We start from the raw sequence: 15,356 nt of genomic DNA on the forward strand, positions 1-15,356 counted from the left end.
ATATAATATTATTTTATTTTTTATATCATATAAATAGATACATTTTATATATTTATTTAATAAAATATATATTATAATATTTAGAATTTATATTTATTTTTTATATTTTATTTAAGTTTTTTATTTTTAATTTTTTTATAATTTAAATTAAATAAAATCAGATTGATAATCTATAATGTAAATTTAATTAAAATTAAAATATTTAATTTAACCGCTTTAAAATCCGATGACAATTGTTAAAAGATGGTTTGTTGTTAAAAAATTAAAACCATCTTGAACTATTCTAATTCAATTTGAAATATAAATCGGACTGCCGGTGCCGATTCTACTAGGAGGAATGCTCCAAGCTTCCTATAATACTTCTTTGCGTCTTAACCGCTTTAAAATCGGATGACAATTGTTAAAAAATTAAAACCATCGAACTTTTAAATCATATCGATTCTAATTCAGTTTGAAATATAAATCGGACTGCTGGTGCCGATTCTACCAGGTGGAATGCTCCAAGTTTCCTATAATATTTCTTTGCGTCTTACCCTGCCTCCCTCCCTCATGCGTGGTTGCACAACGATTATACAAATGAGGAAGTCGCTAGAACAGCACTAATACATTGTTTGACCTTTTGTTAGGAAAACATTATTATTTTAAATACATTAATTAAGAGTCATTAAAATAATAACTTTACTTAATTTTTCATATTTTAAGAGCTAATTGAGTCGTGATATTTCTGGTCAAATCTTGATACAAGGAAAGGTTTCATCTCGATTAAAGCATATAGTGACTCGACTGCAAAATCCACCATGTTAATGATGCTCGACGCCCTCTAATGCCCACTTGTTGGTTAAACCCTCGACTTGAAGAACCGTCTAACTTGGATATGTTTTTTTCAAAACAAACCTCCTTGCTCCTACGACAATCTTACAATCGAGTGCCTCCCATAATAAAAGACCTTCAATTCACAGCTTTTTTTCTCCCCTGAACATTCAACCTACAGTTTTAATGCATCAGACAACTTATATAGTTCTGTAATGTGCCAAAAAGAGATGTGCAACTTATGTGAGAAATTGCTTTGCCTTGAGAAGATTCTGATGCTTCATTTGTCATTACTGCATAGCAAGATCAGCATCCGGGACAAAACATAAATAACTCGATGAACCCGGGCACTTTCTTAAAATAAAAAGCATGGTTGAAAAGAGTTGCATAACTAAACTGGTTTGTTATTACAATCTCAGAGGAAAAAAGAGGGTGCTTTGACATATGTACTGATTTCCAACTGGTGGAGAAAAGGTGAAAATTTTCACTCTTTGAACATGGAGCGTGTAGAACAACATTATGAGTTTAGCATCATTTACCATGTCCTGCCAACAACCTTCTACTCCCTCATACGTTGAATTTCTGAGGAACACCATCAAAGTCATCAAAGTCAAATCTCTGACGCTCTCTCCCAGCCTGGATGTACAACATAAGCATCATCTGATCAGCACTAAATGTTCCAGAACAAGGTTGGTCACATACAATAAAAATTAAAAGGGTAAACCAAAGTATGGCTCACCTTTGCCAGGTACAAGGGGTCACATGACATAAGTTCATCCATTGCAGTTAACTTCTTAGACAGTTCAATTATCCTGGAAAAACAAAGGAAAATAGTTATGGATCTGATGAACTGCTTTGTTGCAACTTTTCTACCATGCCATCAGCAATCAACATTGTTCAGCCCTAGGTTACCTGAAGTGTGGCATCAGATCACTCTGGTACAAGGAATAAATGGAACAAAAACAGGAAGGTAAACTGTTCTTGTCCACAAATATGGTAGGTAGGTGTCTGTTCAGCTAAAGTTAATTACATCTAGGCATGTTCTATCGCTGAGGATTGATTTACTTGGTTCCACTTCAGTGAAATATTTTTACTTGCAAAGTTCTCAAGCTAAAATATGTTCTATGTTAAACTGTTGACTGGAAACTGCAGGCAAAGTGAAAATACTTGTCCAATAACAAATAACAAAGTTACAAATACTATACCTCTGCATTGAGGAGTCAATATGCTCAATCATCCCACAAGTTTTATATTGCTCAGGATCCTCTAAGAATCTCACCATTCCATCTTTTTGATTGATTGTTGCATATATTTCACCATCTTGGATCTAAAATTTGACATATGAAGTATTAGTCATGTGGCATATGATCAGAGATTGCAAATTTAAAGATATTTTCCAGTTAAAGACTTAAAGCCTATCAGAAAACAATATGGCCCCACCCCCACCCCCCTTCTCTTCCCAACCAAAGAAAGTATTTTTGTATGGGAACTACCATTTGAAGCACATGCATTTCTGCCTCTTTTGGGCTATTGAGTCGCACTATGTTGGCTATGTCTTGGAGGGACAGAGTCAAATATGTCTGGGTCAATCTCTGGATATTTCTCTTATACATGGACAAGACAACCTGCTTCACCAATCCGAGGTTATTGTCCTGCAATTTTTAAAAGCATCTCTTAGAAAAGGACAAGTGAAATTTCATTAAACTAACAGATAGATCTCTGATTGTGTTACAAGTTGCTTGAAATATATGATAGTAGATCTCTGATTGTGTTTCAATTGCTTGAAATATATGACAGTTTACTCACACTTTCAAACTTCTCCCTGTTTGTCTGCACATATGACTCTAGCTCTGCAATTTTTCCAGTGCTATAACTATTTGCCAATTCAATGTATGGCTGCTTAAGGAAAAAAATAATGTATTAAAAGAATAGAAGTAAACAATTGATTCGACAGAAACCAAATAATTGGAAACTCTGCATGAAAATGTAAAATTAGTGGCATTCATACAATACAAGTAGTCTAGTCTCATTACTTATAAATTTTGTTACTACAGGATGGCCATAGGCATGCAGGCAGAACTTCAGGGAAACAGAACAATTAAAATATTAAATATATATATATGCATGTATATGTAAATGTAGGAAGATCACTATTTTCTGCACATAATCATAGTGGCCTATCATTGGATCCTGTATGGATGATTCTGGTTCCATGAATGCTACGCTCAAATACCCAGAGGTGAGTTTTCTATTTTAAAACGAAAATTCACATGATAATAATAGAAGGATCCAATCTATTCCTGACAAAGGATATCAGTTCATTCATATTGCAGAATGGTATTCCCTATTTTGTACTGAAAATAACATTCTGTTCATATTACGGTCGCAAGTTCCTTCAAAGCCTCAACTGGGAAATTTCAATATGGTTAAGGGAATCAGTTAAATAAATGATCTTCGCCACTTCATCCCAGTTTAGTTGATTGGTAAATGCCACTGAACTAGTAGTAGCCTAGAGGCCCAGTCCTTGCATTGTAGTGTAAAAATTCAGTCCTCTTAACCTCAAGCTCCCTTCTGCTTGAAAAGTTTCCAATGTACCAAAATAGAGCATTAAATTATTAATGCAAAATAAAAAGTAAGTACCAAAAAATGTTTAGCTTAATTTTTCCAATTACCTGACTGAAGTTCTTCAGATTTCTCTGAGCTGCTGAGGAAGCATATTTAGGGAGACTGGTGGAGAACTGCCACCAAAAGAATAACATCATATGCCAAGCCAGGTTACAAATTGCTTGGGCTGGACATTTGAACAAACACTACTTAACCTAGCCTGGAAAACATGTGTTTTTCCACACAACACTTTATGTCTAAGAATTATTCTGATTGTACTTTTTAACTTGACATCCCAAGTTAATATTCATTTTAAGCTCACATTAAGCAAGGGGATGGAGAAAGAACAAAAGTGTACCTGTCCCTGGTGAATGAGGGAAACCAATATGTATTTTTTGTAAGCTTCAACGGCTATGGCATTTATAGAAGACATAGGAGCAGTCACAACCTGAGATGAGAATACTAACAGAGTCAAACAACTATTATGCAATAAGATGATCAAAATAAAGGATTGATATGAGAATAGAAATACATACATTATGTAGAAGCTCTAATGCTTTCTGAAAACGTTTTTGTCCAATGCATATCATCCCTCTGTCAAATGTCAATATAGGAAGCTGTCAAGCACTGAAGTCTACAGCACAATGCAGCTTCTAAGTTTTGAATAAAGAAGCTATCTTTTTCTTCTTCTTCCCTCTTTATTACTTATTATTGTTTATTTACAGCAAACCAAAATAAATTATCCACACTCTTAGTTATTTTCCTGTTTTGGAAAGAGAAAAATAAACAAAATTGTAAATCTGGTGATAACAATCAGCATCAGTTGTATGATGATGGTTCAGTGATTCATTACTGAAACCAGCAACAGATGCATTAGAATTTAAAATGTGAAACTACCTATCTTTTAATGCCTCCCAGTTCATTTGAAAGTGAAAGCTCTTCATCTGACGCTTTCTAGTGTAAAGGATTCAGATATCGTACATGCATATAAATTGAATTGTTATAAAGCTCAAAACGCAGGCTTCTCAAAGATAGACCAGTAAGCCTAACAATTATACACACACACATACACATATAACAACGTGATTTTATCCAATAAATATCCTGGTATTGATGAATAATGGAAGCTGATAAGAGAAAGATTGTTCATACACCAGGATGTTTAGTTTGTCCCTCCCGTCTCACTTAAAACTGAGAAACTAATGTACTTAAATGGAATTGAACAAAAGCATGTCCAGGTTGTCAATCTTCAACAGAAGACACATTAGATATGCAACAGTAATCCGTGACAGAAGAGAGAAATAAAGAAGGATGCCACAAAGAAGTCAAAAGCCAGACAAAGCAAGTATGGACATCAACTGATACAAGAACAGCATCCCAATAATAAAGCATTTCAGCACAACGAAATTAAAAGAATATCAGTTAAAGAAATAAAAGATAGCAAAAAAACATGAAAGAAAGAAAAAAACTCACCCATAATAACAATAGAGAAACAGGTCTCTTGGCTGATCAACCTCAAAAATATCATCCTCCAGAACAGAAAGACCAGTTTTATAACACTTTGACAACAAGCAAAGTTGAAGGAACTCTGGATGCAAAGCGGTCAAACGTGCAGAGGAAGACTGAAGCTTTTGTACAGCAGCCAGCATTGGAGCTACACCCTGCACAGGTGCTTCAAGCAGCATAACTTGGTCCTTGAACCTCTTACAAACAGATACAACTGCAAATTCAATGTAAATTGAAGTGAATGGCTACACATAAAGAAGTTTTTAAGAGATTAAACACCATCTAGCATATTTTTGTTCAATTCAAAGTAAAGAAGATTACACTTATCAGATGCCAAACGAATCTGCTCCGCAACACAAGAATTGATGAACCTGGCGAAGATCAAGACCACCGTTTTGGCTTGCTCTTTAGAAATTGGACCTGATGTGCATGCATCTCTGCCACCAGAAGTAAGCAAGTAATGAGAAGTCTTTACTACTCACCACTCCAAACACAAGCATGGGAATGGAAAACAAAGTAAATGGAAGGTAAAAGAAAGGAATGGAATAGCATGTAAAGAAAGCTCAATTACCCTCACTTTATTTTAGAGGTTTAAGAATAGAGTTGGACATCTGAAAAAGGATGACGAGAGATAAAAGGAGAAGGGAGAGGAAAAGATTAAAAAGTTCAATCCATTCCCTTTAAATTGCAATCCATCAAGAGAATTTTTGTGAATTAAAAATTAAATAATAATTTTTTAAGTAACAAATTAAAGCTAAGAAATAGAAGTGAAACAACCATTTTTGGATGGCTGTTAAAAATTACACAAAACAATTAAATCTATGATGTGGTCTACTTGGAAGATATAAACTCAACCGACGGATCAGTAGAGTTCAAAATTTCATCCTCCATATACTTTAGCAAACCATCTTAATGAAATGAACTTTATATCCTCTCTGAAGTGACGGGAGCAGAATTTATACTTAAGATGGCCAATATAACATTATTAGGGGCTCAAGTATTCACTGACATAATATTTACACATAGTAGGAGTAAAGTATACCTTTAACAAGTTCAAATTCAATATATGCTGAACTAATTACAATTTAACTAGAATTAGATTTAGTGAAAATATAATTCTAATTTATTAGATTTTTATTTAGTCATACCAATAAAAAAATCAACTTCTTAAACTTAACAAAGAACGAGGGGCTACACATGGCAGTACATTAAAAATAAAGTCATATTCAACCAACTCCCTTTAAAAATAAAATTTCAGAGTGCAAAGGAAGGCCCCTCCCTTAGGTGCATCACTGCTCTCTGTTCTATTTTCCTCAGCAAACAGAACAATGGATACAGCAAAAATAAATCCAATAATTACGCCCAAAACCATACGCTATTGCACCTAACCTACAATAGGCTATTCAGATTAATTGGATAAGCAAGAAAGCAAATGTTGCAGCAGACTGTTGAGCTAAGCTGTGCCTGAGAAATGCACTTCCAGGTAATTGGCTCACTGTGATGAGCGATCCTTTTGTACAATGATGCCCTCGGAGCGTCGTAATGCAATATAATTTGCAATTCCAGGAAAAAAACATTAAATAGCCTAAGCGACTAAACCCTAACATCATATATTCACTATCAGTTATTATAAAATAAAAATGACAAAAAAGAAAAGGAAATATAGAATTGAACAGAGAATGAGAAGATACAGGATGTAGAGGTAACCGAGAGAATGTATGGAGGGATCAAGCTGGTCAAGGAAAGGCAATAACCGAGTGGACTCAGTGTGAAGCAAATCGTCAGCTTGTTTCAAGCAAGTGTGAAGCGCACCGATATCCGTAACGCTGCCCGATAGCCCTTGGATCTGCGTGACCACCGATTCTATAGTATTCATCCTCGCTTTCCTTCTGTTTTTCAATTAATCAGCCAATCGATCACACCACGCTCAAATTTCACTCTCCAAAAAGAAAAGTGTAGTTCATGTGCTAGTGTGCTCTGCGTGAATTCACTCGTTGCAGAGGGACTCGGCATCAACTCGGATACAAATAGGAGCAAGAGGTTTGCAGGCTGGATCCTGCAGGCCCAAAATAAGGCCCAATTCCACTATTTGAAATTCGGAAAATGAAAAGATTTCAAAGCAGGAGAAAGAGGAAGGAGAAGCAAAATAGTCCATTGGAGACATTCTCAAAAGTACTTTCAACAGCTGGATTCTTCTTCTTCTTTTTTTTTTTTTCATTTTTCCAATTGTTTGATTATTGTTAAAAAGAAAGCTACTTCTAATACTACAACCTAAAATGAAATGAAAACCTTCTAAATACAAAATAACTAACTAAACCCTATAATTGAATCATCTAATAGTATTCCCTACAACAAAAATACATACATCCACCAACAAAAACTCTATACAAAAGATTACATCCTAAATAACTTATTCAACAAGGTTTAAGCGTGCTGCAGAAAATGCATGGTCTCCACAGCAGTTTCAGCACAATCTGCAACACAAATCTGTTCCCATTGAGAGGCTTTCCAGATGAGAATGTCTCCATAGGCATTTTCCTGCTTCACTTGCACATACCCTTTACTCTTCAACACCTGCAAATTCATAAAACCCCACTCAGTTTTTGCATCACATTTATTCACATCTGAGAGTTAAAATGTTAATGGCATGATTGGATATTCTCTGTTCTGTAAGGTTGAAACAACTCAATTACTCAAATAAGTTTGTTTAAAAATTAGTCATGAGCCAGCCATCAGTTCAGTTCATTTCCTTTTCTTGATTACTAGAAGAAGACAAAATTTAGCATGTGTCACAAAATGAGCAATGGGACTTAAAAGGGTCAATGGGACTAGGAACCAGCTGGTGCAATGGATTTGAATAGTTTTCTTCACCATAAATAAAGAGTATAGCAAGTTTTGATTCCCCTTCTAACTACTTGCACCTTGTCTGGATAACTAAGAGGAGGGAAAGTAACTAAGAGAACATGTATTTAGTTTCCCTTCTTTACTTTCCTCTTTAGTGTTTGGAACTTTGGATGGGAGAAGGATGGAAAAGAAAATAAAATTAATTTTCTATGAAAAGAAACTAATTAAAATTACTGTATTAGGCTCACTTTATAATGTAGAATCACTTTTTTACTTAATAAAAACAAATAAAAATAAAATAAAAGATATACATACATGCGTATATATATAATTTTACATGTTTCAAGGTAAAATCCCTCGACTTCTTATTATTTCCTCTCCAATTTGGAGAGAAAACAAGTATGTCCTCCCTCCCTCTATTTCCCTCTCCCTTTCCAAACAAAGAAAAACGAAAATTCTCTTTATTTTTCCACTGCTTATTTTCCTTCCTTTCTATTTTTCTCATATCCAAACAAGGCGTTAATCCTGTTGGAATAATTAAAAGTTGATTGCAAATGGATTATTTCTCTTTCAGAAAGAAGGATATGAAACAGTAAAAAAATAATGATAAATATTTTCCACCTTATTAGGGAACAATATTTGGATGATATTCAAACTGGACTTTCTCCTAGCCAAATATGATAGATAAATTTGCTTAATATATCAAGTAAAACTGATAAATTATTTGAAACTTAAATTAATCATACCAGTATCTCATAGAAGAACCTTGCACTTTCTTTTTTGCTTCTTCCTTCCAGAAGTTGCTGCAAATTTACAACTTCATCCTCTTTTCTGTTCTTTTGATTTAGAAAACTCCTACACAAGCATCTCACTACCACTCTGCACCATAAATTTTACAAATTTAAGGGAATTTTACAATCTAGGTACTAGAAATTAATACTTCAGCTGAATAAGAAATTTGCAAACCCTTGTCCAAGTTACCTGGTTCTTTCTGACCACCCATCTGCAACCATATACACAACACAAGAATGTCAATAGTATACAATTCTAAATAATCTTATTAAATTAAAAAATAAGGGGGAAAAAAAAGAAGCTTCAGATAGTTCTTACACTGGTCCTGGTTTTGTCCTTCAAATAAATTTATCTCCTGTAAAGGGGGAAAAAGAACATTCTCATTTCTGTGGTACATTGATGCAAAACGTATCTGGCATGATATTTTGTATTCTTTAGTTAACTATACATAGCCACTACTTTACCTCATTCATCAGACTGAGATCAAGTTCTTGTTCTCTGCTAGTAGATGGCTCTCTCTGAGCTATATCAGAATCCAGTCCGACTCTATGTAAAACTTCAGGACTCTCAAAAGACCTCAGCGATTTTCTCTGCAGAACTGGTGTTTCAGGAGCAATTGACATTTGCTCCAATGATCTGCCAGCAGTAGGGGACTTGGGCACGTCCAGCTTTTCTGGAGGTTCCACAGTTTCAATTAGTCTACCAACAGCAGGAAATGCTGAAACATTCAACTGTTCAAGGGACTTCGTATTTTCTACCATTCTACCATTGGTACAAGATCTTGACTCATCAAACTTCTCCAAAGTTTCAACAGTTGGACACTCAGATGTGAGCTTTTCTGAAAGTTTCTCAATGTCAACTGATTCTGGAACCTTTAGTTTCTTTGCGCAAAAAAGGGATCTAAGTTCCGACGAAGTGCCTGTGGAACACATGGTCAGAACCAACTATTAATATGTCAAGTAAATGATGAGAGTGAACTTACAAGGAATCAAAGGCTCCAAAAAAGACTGAGGAAGACTGGAAACTTGATGGGCTCTCCATGCAGCAAGAGCAGTATGAGGAGTTTTTTTCCGCTTACACACCAAATTACTTGCATCTTCTATGTATTGCTTGATTACACTGTAAAAATCGACAGGAATATCATCTCTTCTAACATTTGCAACATTCATTTGAAGGTTTATAACACTGTGCTTACAGCTTGTTTGGATGGAGACTTTAGAGATTAAGTACGGTTTTAGTGCTTTAGGAATTTACAAAACCCCACATTGCTTGATTGCAAGGAGGTTTTAATTGGCAAGGCATGGATTTGAGGGGTATTTTAGAAATCCCCCCATTTCTCAACCCACCAAATTGATGGGTTTGGAAAGGTTTTCTTTGGGCCTTGTAATATTTGAGTTCTACCAAAATACCCTTTTTTCTTTTAAGGGTTTGCAAAGCATCGAGGCTAATATTGTATTTTCATTAGTTCACCTTCATTTACCTTTATCTACTTTATGGAGCTTTCCCAAGCAACTTAACAACCTCCAGAAACACTTACCAGTGGAGAGTCTGTCTAAAAACCATACCTTATGAAGTTGCCATTGCTAAACATAGTGCTGTAATGTAATAGGTATAATACCCAACACAGCATATCCTATTATTACTAGAGGGGGCAAAAATATAAAACACCACTAGAATAAATAACATACTACTGATGTCTAAAGGACAAAAATGATTTATCTATATTGTAGTAGAAAATTTCTCTGGTTATTATGTTATCCTTAAAGCAATGATTTCAGACAATTAATATCCAGAATATACTAGCGCAACTAAACCACCCAAAATTGCTTCAAATTGAACCCAATAAAAAGATTATAACACATACTTGTTAGGAAATACTATCACATCATCAAAAATACACTTTCTTTTCCTTGGAACTCGAGCACCCTCCCTAGCAGCTGGGGTAGGAACAACAAAAAATTCTGGAGCAGTAACTCCTGCATTGAAAGAATATTGTTCAAATTATTAATAACCTAATCATGGATGCTTGTTAGAAAAAACTTGTCAAAAATTATAGGTACACTACAATACCGACTAAATTCCATCTCAACCCCCTCACTGGCCTCATACAGACACCTCCCCCCCCACCCCAAAAAAAAAAAAACAAAAATAAATAAATAAATAAAAAGGATCCATCTATGCATAAATGAAAAGACAGAAAATATGTAAAATTTTTTACCACTCACTTTATAAAAAAAATATACCAAATTTTCCCACCGACGACATTGGCATTTAAGTTCTAAATTACCATCTCAGGTAATTATTCCAAAAGGTCACATGGGACATCACAAAATCCTCTTTACCTGCAGCATTTGGGAACTTGGATTGAGGAGTTGTATCAAGTGATATAGACAAAGGATAAGCTTCTGTGAAAACCTCATGTGTTCTATTTCCTGGAGATAGGATTCCAGACAATATTTTGGGTTCACCACTCATATGCTCTTCAGTAAAAGGTATAGATTTTTCTGGAGGCCCCTCAACCTCCAACAACTTTTTCAGCTCTGCATCACTCTGATGCTCTTTATCAAATGTTCCACCATGAGCTGATGGCTCAGCCAAACAAAATATTTCCATGTCCCTACATTCTTCTTGAGAGACAATGTCTCGAAGCTTCTCCACACTTGTTTCAATATCACTTAAGTTGTCTTCTTTAATAACCTCAATGTTTTCATTATCTGATTGTACCATATCCGGAAGCTTTATCATTTGTCCATCCATTTGATGATGTTTGCCAAAGGTCTTAGAAGAGTTTTCAGGTTCTTCCTCAACCTCACCAATTATGTTTAAACATGCTTCTTGATTGACGCTATTATGCCAAAGCTCTGGCATGCTCGAGTCTGCATGCATTTCACCAGAATCTACCACTTCTAGAACCCTTGTTGTACACTCTCCGCTGTTAGGGTGATCTTCACCAATTGATTTTACAGGATTTGGAGGCTCTTCCTCAACTGCAGCAACCATTTCAATTTCTATCGATTCATGTAGAGAGGAGCTACTGCCCTTAAGTTTCTTTATGCTAGCTTCTAAGTTGCTTGAAGATATTCCCACCTCCATATTAAAGTCGATCAGGTGAGAAGAAACAATCCTGCAGCAAAAAATATGAAATCAAAAACATTGAAACAACCACACAAGCACATGTGCAAGTGCAACCATACATAACAAGTGCACATGCATGCAATAGAGAGTAGGAGAGAGAAGGATATCAGGAAAAAAAACAAATGGAGGAGAATTTGAAGTTCAGGGTCCTTACGCTTCATTTGGAGTGTAACCCATGGAGAAAGTATCCTTACAGGCAGTAAATTCATCACAATGATACTGCAAATATGTCAATAGTGATATTTGTAACTACAGATATCATATTGAAAATTCATCAAGCAGAATCATATCAGGATCATCCTTTGCTATTTCACCAGTTTACCCCCAAAAGAGCACTTAGAGATTGTATAGCCACTCTATTAATATAAGAGCATGTTAGCTCTCAGTATAAATATCAGTGGTTGTATGTGAAGATGCTATCACTTAATTGCATGATTACACAAGTTTTTCTGTAGAAAAATTATACATTGATGTAAAAGGGAGAAAATTAACAAACAAAAGCATCTTGTAAGAAGTTAAATAGGAGAGGCCTATGCATTCTCAACTCATAAGACAATTAACAACATTAAGATAGCATAATTAGATGACAGATACCTTGGCTAGAAAGTATGGCACTATTTCACCAGTTTTTGAAATTCCATCTGTTTCATTAACATTAAATTATGTAAATAACCCTAAACAGAATGAAATAACAAGACATAACTATATGATGAAAATAAAATACCTTTAAGTGTGATTTCTTCATGAGGCAGCACATTGTCTCTGTGAATTAGAAGAAACAAGCATATTAAGGGTGATCAATATGATGAGGAATGAACTTAAACTACTCAACTTTATAAACTCGAGAAACTTACTCGCTGGTGTCCTCTAAGATCTCTAGATCAAAAGCATCCAATTCAAATCTTTCAGGCAGGGTTATAGAGAAATAAGGTGCACGGAGAGTTTCCACAAGTGCCATATCTTTATTACTAATAACAAATTCCTTGATTTTAAGCAACACCTTATTGCAGTCATTGAACAAATATTCAACCTTTTTGGAGAATATTCTGACAATACCAAGAAGAAGGTAGGCAAGTACCCTATATGTGACAACATCAAATTCATCTTGCAAAATTTTATCTGCACTAGGCCAAAAATACAGAGGAAAGTAACAGAAAACTCAGTTCACAATCTGTAAGTAAAAAGTAAGTCGATAACAAAAATTTTTCAAAATTACACAGTATACCTATATTGAATATGTCACCTCTGCTCTAATAGACATCAATGAATATTCTACAGAGTTTGAGATTAATCTACTTACTAAAGTACCACAACCAGTTCACACACTAACTGAATGATTAAACCATAACCATAGTTTGGTTGATCAACATTCTACCTTACAATTTGTGCATCTTTCTATAGTATCCCACGTTGAAATTAATCTAATTGATCTCTAAGTTATTTATTTGTTTTGACAGCCATAAGTAGAAAAACTAGAATTTCAATTCCATGCATGCAATAGAAATTTTTAGTCGAATCTAAATTTTGTTCTAATGCATAAGCAAGTGGGATTAACTAAAGCTACAAAAGATGTCTCAGTAAAACAGTAAGTTCTAATAATGGAGAGTTGTATAAAGTGGAAATGGCTTCATCGCATATTCTGTTCATCATTGATTCCAAAAGAATTATGCGTGTACCATTTAACTATCATTTTGCCCTTAGTAATTTAGTCTTGGTCTTCCGATAGAACATTGTTGGCAAATCATTTGATAGCTCTAACTTAAAGAGGAGAAACAAAAGTAGTGTGCATGAAAATAAAATTTATGAAAAAAATCTCCCTTCTATGTTCTCTGGCATTATGCTTCTTTTTCTGTTGAATATGCATAAGTTGCAGTCATTTTAGTCCCAAATTAAGGGTAATCCAGATTGGGACCTGTAAGAGACGTTGCTAAACTGCACTTTAAAAATTTACCTTGTAATAGGTTTTGTTCTCTTGCTTTATCTTCAACATGCATTTCAAGTAGCAACTAACTAAAACTCAAACAATTGCAGGATAACTAAGAATCCAGAAATTCTCTCTTTTTTTTTTCCTTTGGCCATCTCTTTTTTCACCGATATAAATCGACTACACTAATTGAATAAAATTCAAAACCTTCAATATAATGTCATAGTCTATAGCATGGAATGATAACACAAAAATCCAAATGTAGATTAATAAAACCAGAGAAAATTATAATAATAAGGCAAATTTGTGGGATAAAATAGACTAAACCAGCATCCACATACGATGACCTAATATCAAAATCATTTACACTTAACAGAACCGTTTCCCTAGGCAATCAAAATTATTTCATTTCAGCCTATTAAGAGACCAAGCAGACCACATCCACATGAAAAGCAAGAAAGCCAAGGCAACAAACTCACCAGAAAAGTCATACCCAGATTTTTAGGTTACAGAAAGAATTTACCTCAAACCAAAGTAAATAATAAAATTATTCTTCAAAAAGGCAAAATTCACAAAACCCAGTTGGATTTAAGCTAATTCATCCATTAGAAGTAATTACCACGTAAAAAGCAACACCCTTTTTCAATCAATTTATCATACAGCTCATAAACAACTTAACCATGTCACCTATACATAACATAAAGACGTTTATTTCACAACAGAACAAACAAAACTTGCTAAACCCACACAAGAAATCCCCACACAATATTCTGTTTCGCTCTAGCAAAACAATGACAAAAAAACAAAAAAACAAAAAAAAAATCCACTAAGATAGCAAATGGTGGCTAAGAGCAAGCCAAACTCAAAAATTAGAATTATGGTCATCTTTTTTCTTCCCTACCATTGTGTGCAGAATTTTCCAACTACAAAAAGAAGCGAGAAAGGTGAAAAGCAGAAGAGGGAAAGAGAGGAAAACGAACCAACAGAAGAGGAGATGTCAGTCTGAGTGACCTGTGCTTTCTTAAGTTTCTTAAAGCAGTAAGCGGCTACCCATATAGCCCCTAATGGGCCTTTCCTTGAGAGAAAACAGTGCGAGTAAAACATAACTTCCTTTCGCTTATCTACTTTCGGCTATCTGCTCGTTGATTTTCTCGGTGATTTTGCAGTTCAAACACGGAGCGAAGGGGACATGGGAGGAAGAGGAAGTGAGAGTGAGAGAAAGAAGAAATGCTTGATAAATAAACGGTCGAGTAGATTATTAAGGAAGATTCCTATATATGGAATTTTATTTCATTTTTTTCCATAATTTAAAAATTGAGACAAAGATTCTTTCAAATTTAAGATTTTGTATCTTCTGAAAAAAATATATTATAGGCAAATTTAGGGTTTAAGGGAATTTCATATTTTTTATATATATGATTTGTTATAAGAATTTTAAAATTGAGTTTAAAATTGAATTTTATGTAATAACAAAAATCAATTGCTATTAAATTTTTTCTCTCTTAGCCCTCTCTTTCTATGAGTAATGAAATTTTATTTAGTTTTTTTTAATATTTTTTTAATTTTTATATTTGAAATATTTAAAAATTTTAATTAATAAAAATATATTCTTAATTAAAATAAAATATAAATCATTTTAAACATTTTAAATATTTTATTAAAATTTCATATATAAATTTATTAAGATATTTTATTTTTTAAACTTAAAAAAATAAATTATCTCATTAAAAAATAATTTTAA

General features: G+C 34.1%; 2 protein-coding genes across 3 annotated transcripts; both read right to left on the reverse strand.

The window, feature by feature from the left end:
* Positions 1 to 1,054: 1,054 nt before the first annotated feature.
* LOC110601511 (COP9 signalosome complex subunit 3) lies at positions 1,055 to 6,937 on the reverse strand. 2 transcript variants are annotated; one of them, XM_021738665.2, is made up of 11 exons: positions 6,612 to 6,937; positions 5,242 to 5,357; positions 4,888 to 5,134; positions 3,951 to 4,008; positions 3,773 to 3,862; positions 3,483 to 3,548; positions 2,617 to 2,706; positions 2,304 to 2,462; positions 2,016 to 2,137; positions 1,550 to 1,622; positions 1,055 to 1,446 (listed from the first exon to the last, which is right to left on the reverse strand). In XM_021738665.2, the coding sequence occupies exons 1-11, from the start codon at positions 6,794 to 6,796 to the stop codon at positions 1,378 to 1,380; spliced, it is 1,275 nt and encodes a 424-aa protein (XP_021594357.1). In that variant the 5' UTR covers positions 6,797 to 6,937; the 3' UTR covers positions 1,055 to 1,377. The 2 variants fall into 2 exon arrangements, with proteins under 2 accessions (XP_021594357.1, XP_043806950.1); XM_043951015.1 differs by lacking the exon at positions 3,483 to 3,548.
* Positions 6,938 to 7,089: 152 nt separating this feature from the next.
* LOC110601510 (sister chromatid cohesion 1 protein 2) lies at positions 7,090 to 14,869 on the reverse strand. The gene is made up of 13 exons (XM_021738664.2): positions 14,596 to 14,869; positions 12,546 to 12,810; positions 12,416 to 12,453; positions 12,286 to 12,332; positions 11,846 to 11,910; positions 10,899 to 11,680; positions 10,421 to 10,532; positions 9,539 to 9,675; positions 9,021 to 9,475; positions 8,875 to 8,911; positions 8,746 to 8,767; positions 8,511 to 8,643; positions 7,090 to 7,494 (listed from the first exon to the last, which is right to left on the reverse strand). Exons 1-13 carry the CDS (start codon positions 14,717 to 14,719, stop codon positions 7,345 to 7,347), a joined length of 2,367 nt encoding a protein of 788 aa, XP_021594356.1. The 5' UTR covers positions 14,720 to 14,869; the 3' UTR covers positions 7,090 to 7,344.
* Between the last annotated feature and the right edge of the window lie 487 nt (positions 14,870 to 15,356).

This window comes from Manihot esculenta, chromosome 15 (genome assembly GCF_001659605.2).
Source record: "Manihot esculenta cultivar AM560-2 chromosome 15, M.esculenta_v8, whole genome shotgun sequence".
Lineage (NCBI taxonomy): Eukaryota > Viridiplantae > Streptophyta > Magnoliopsida > Malpighiales > Euphorbiaceae > Manihot > Manihot esculenta.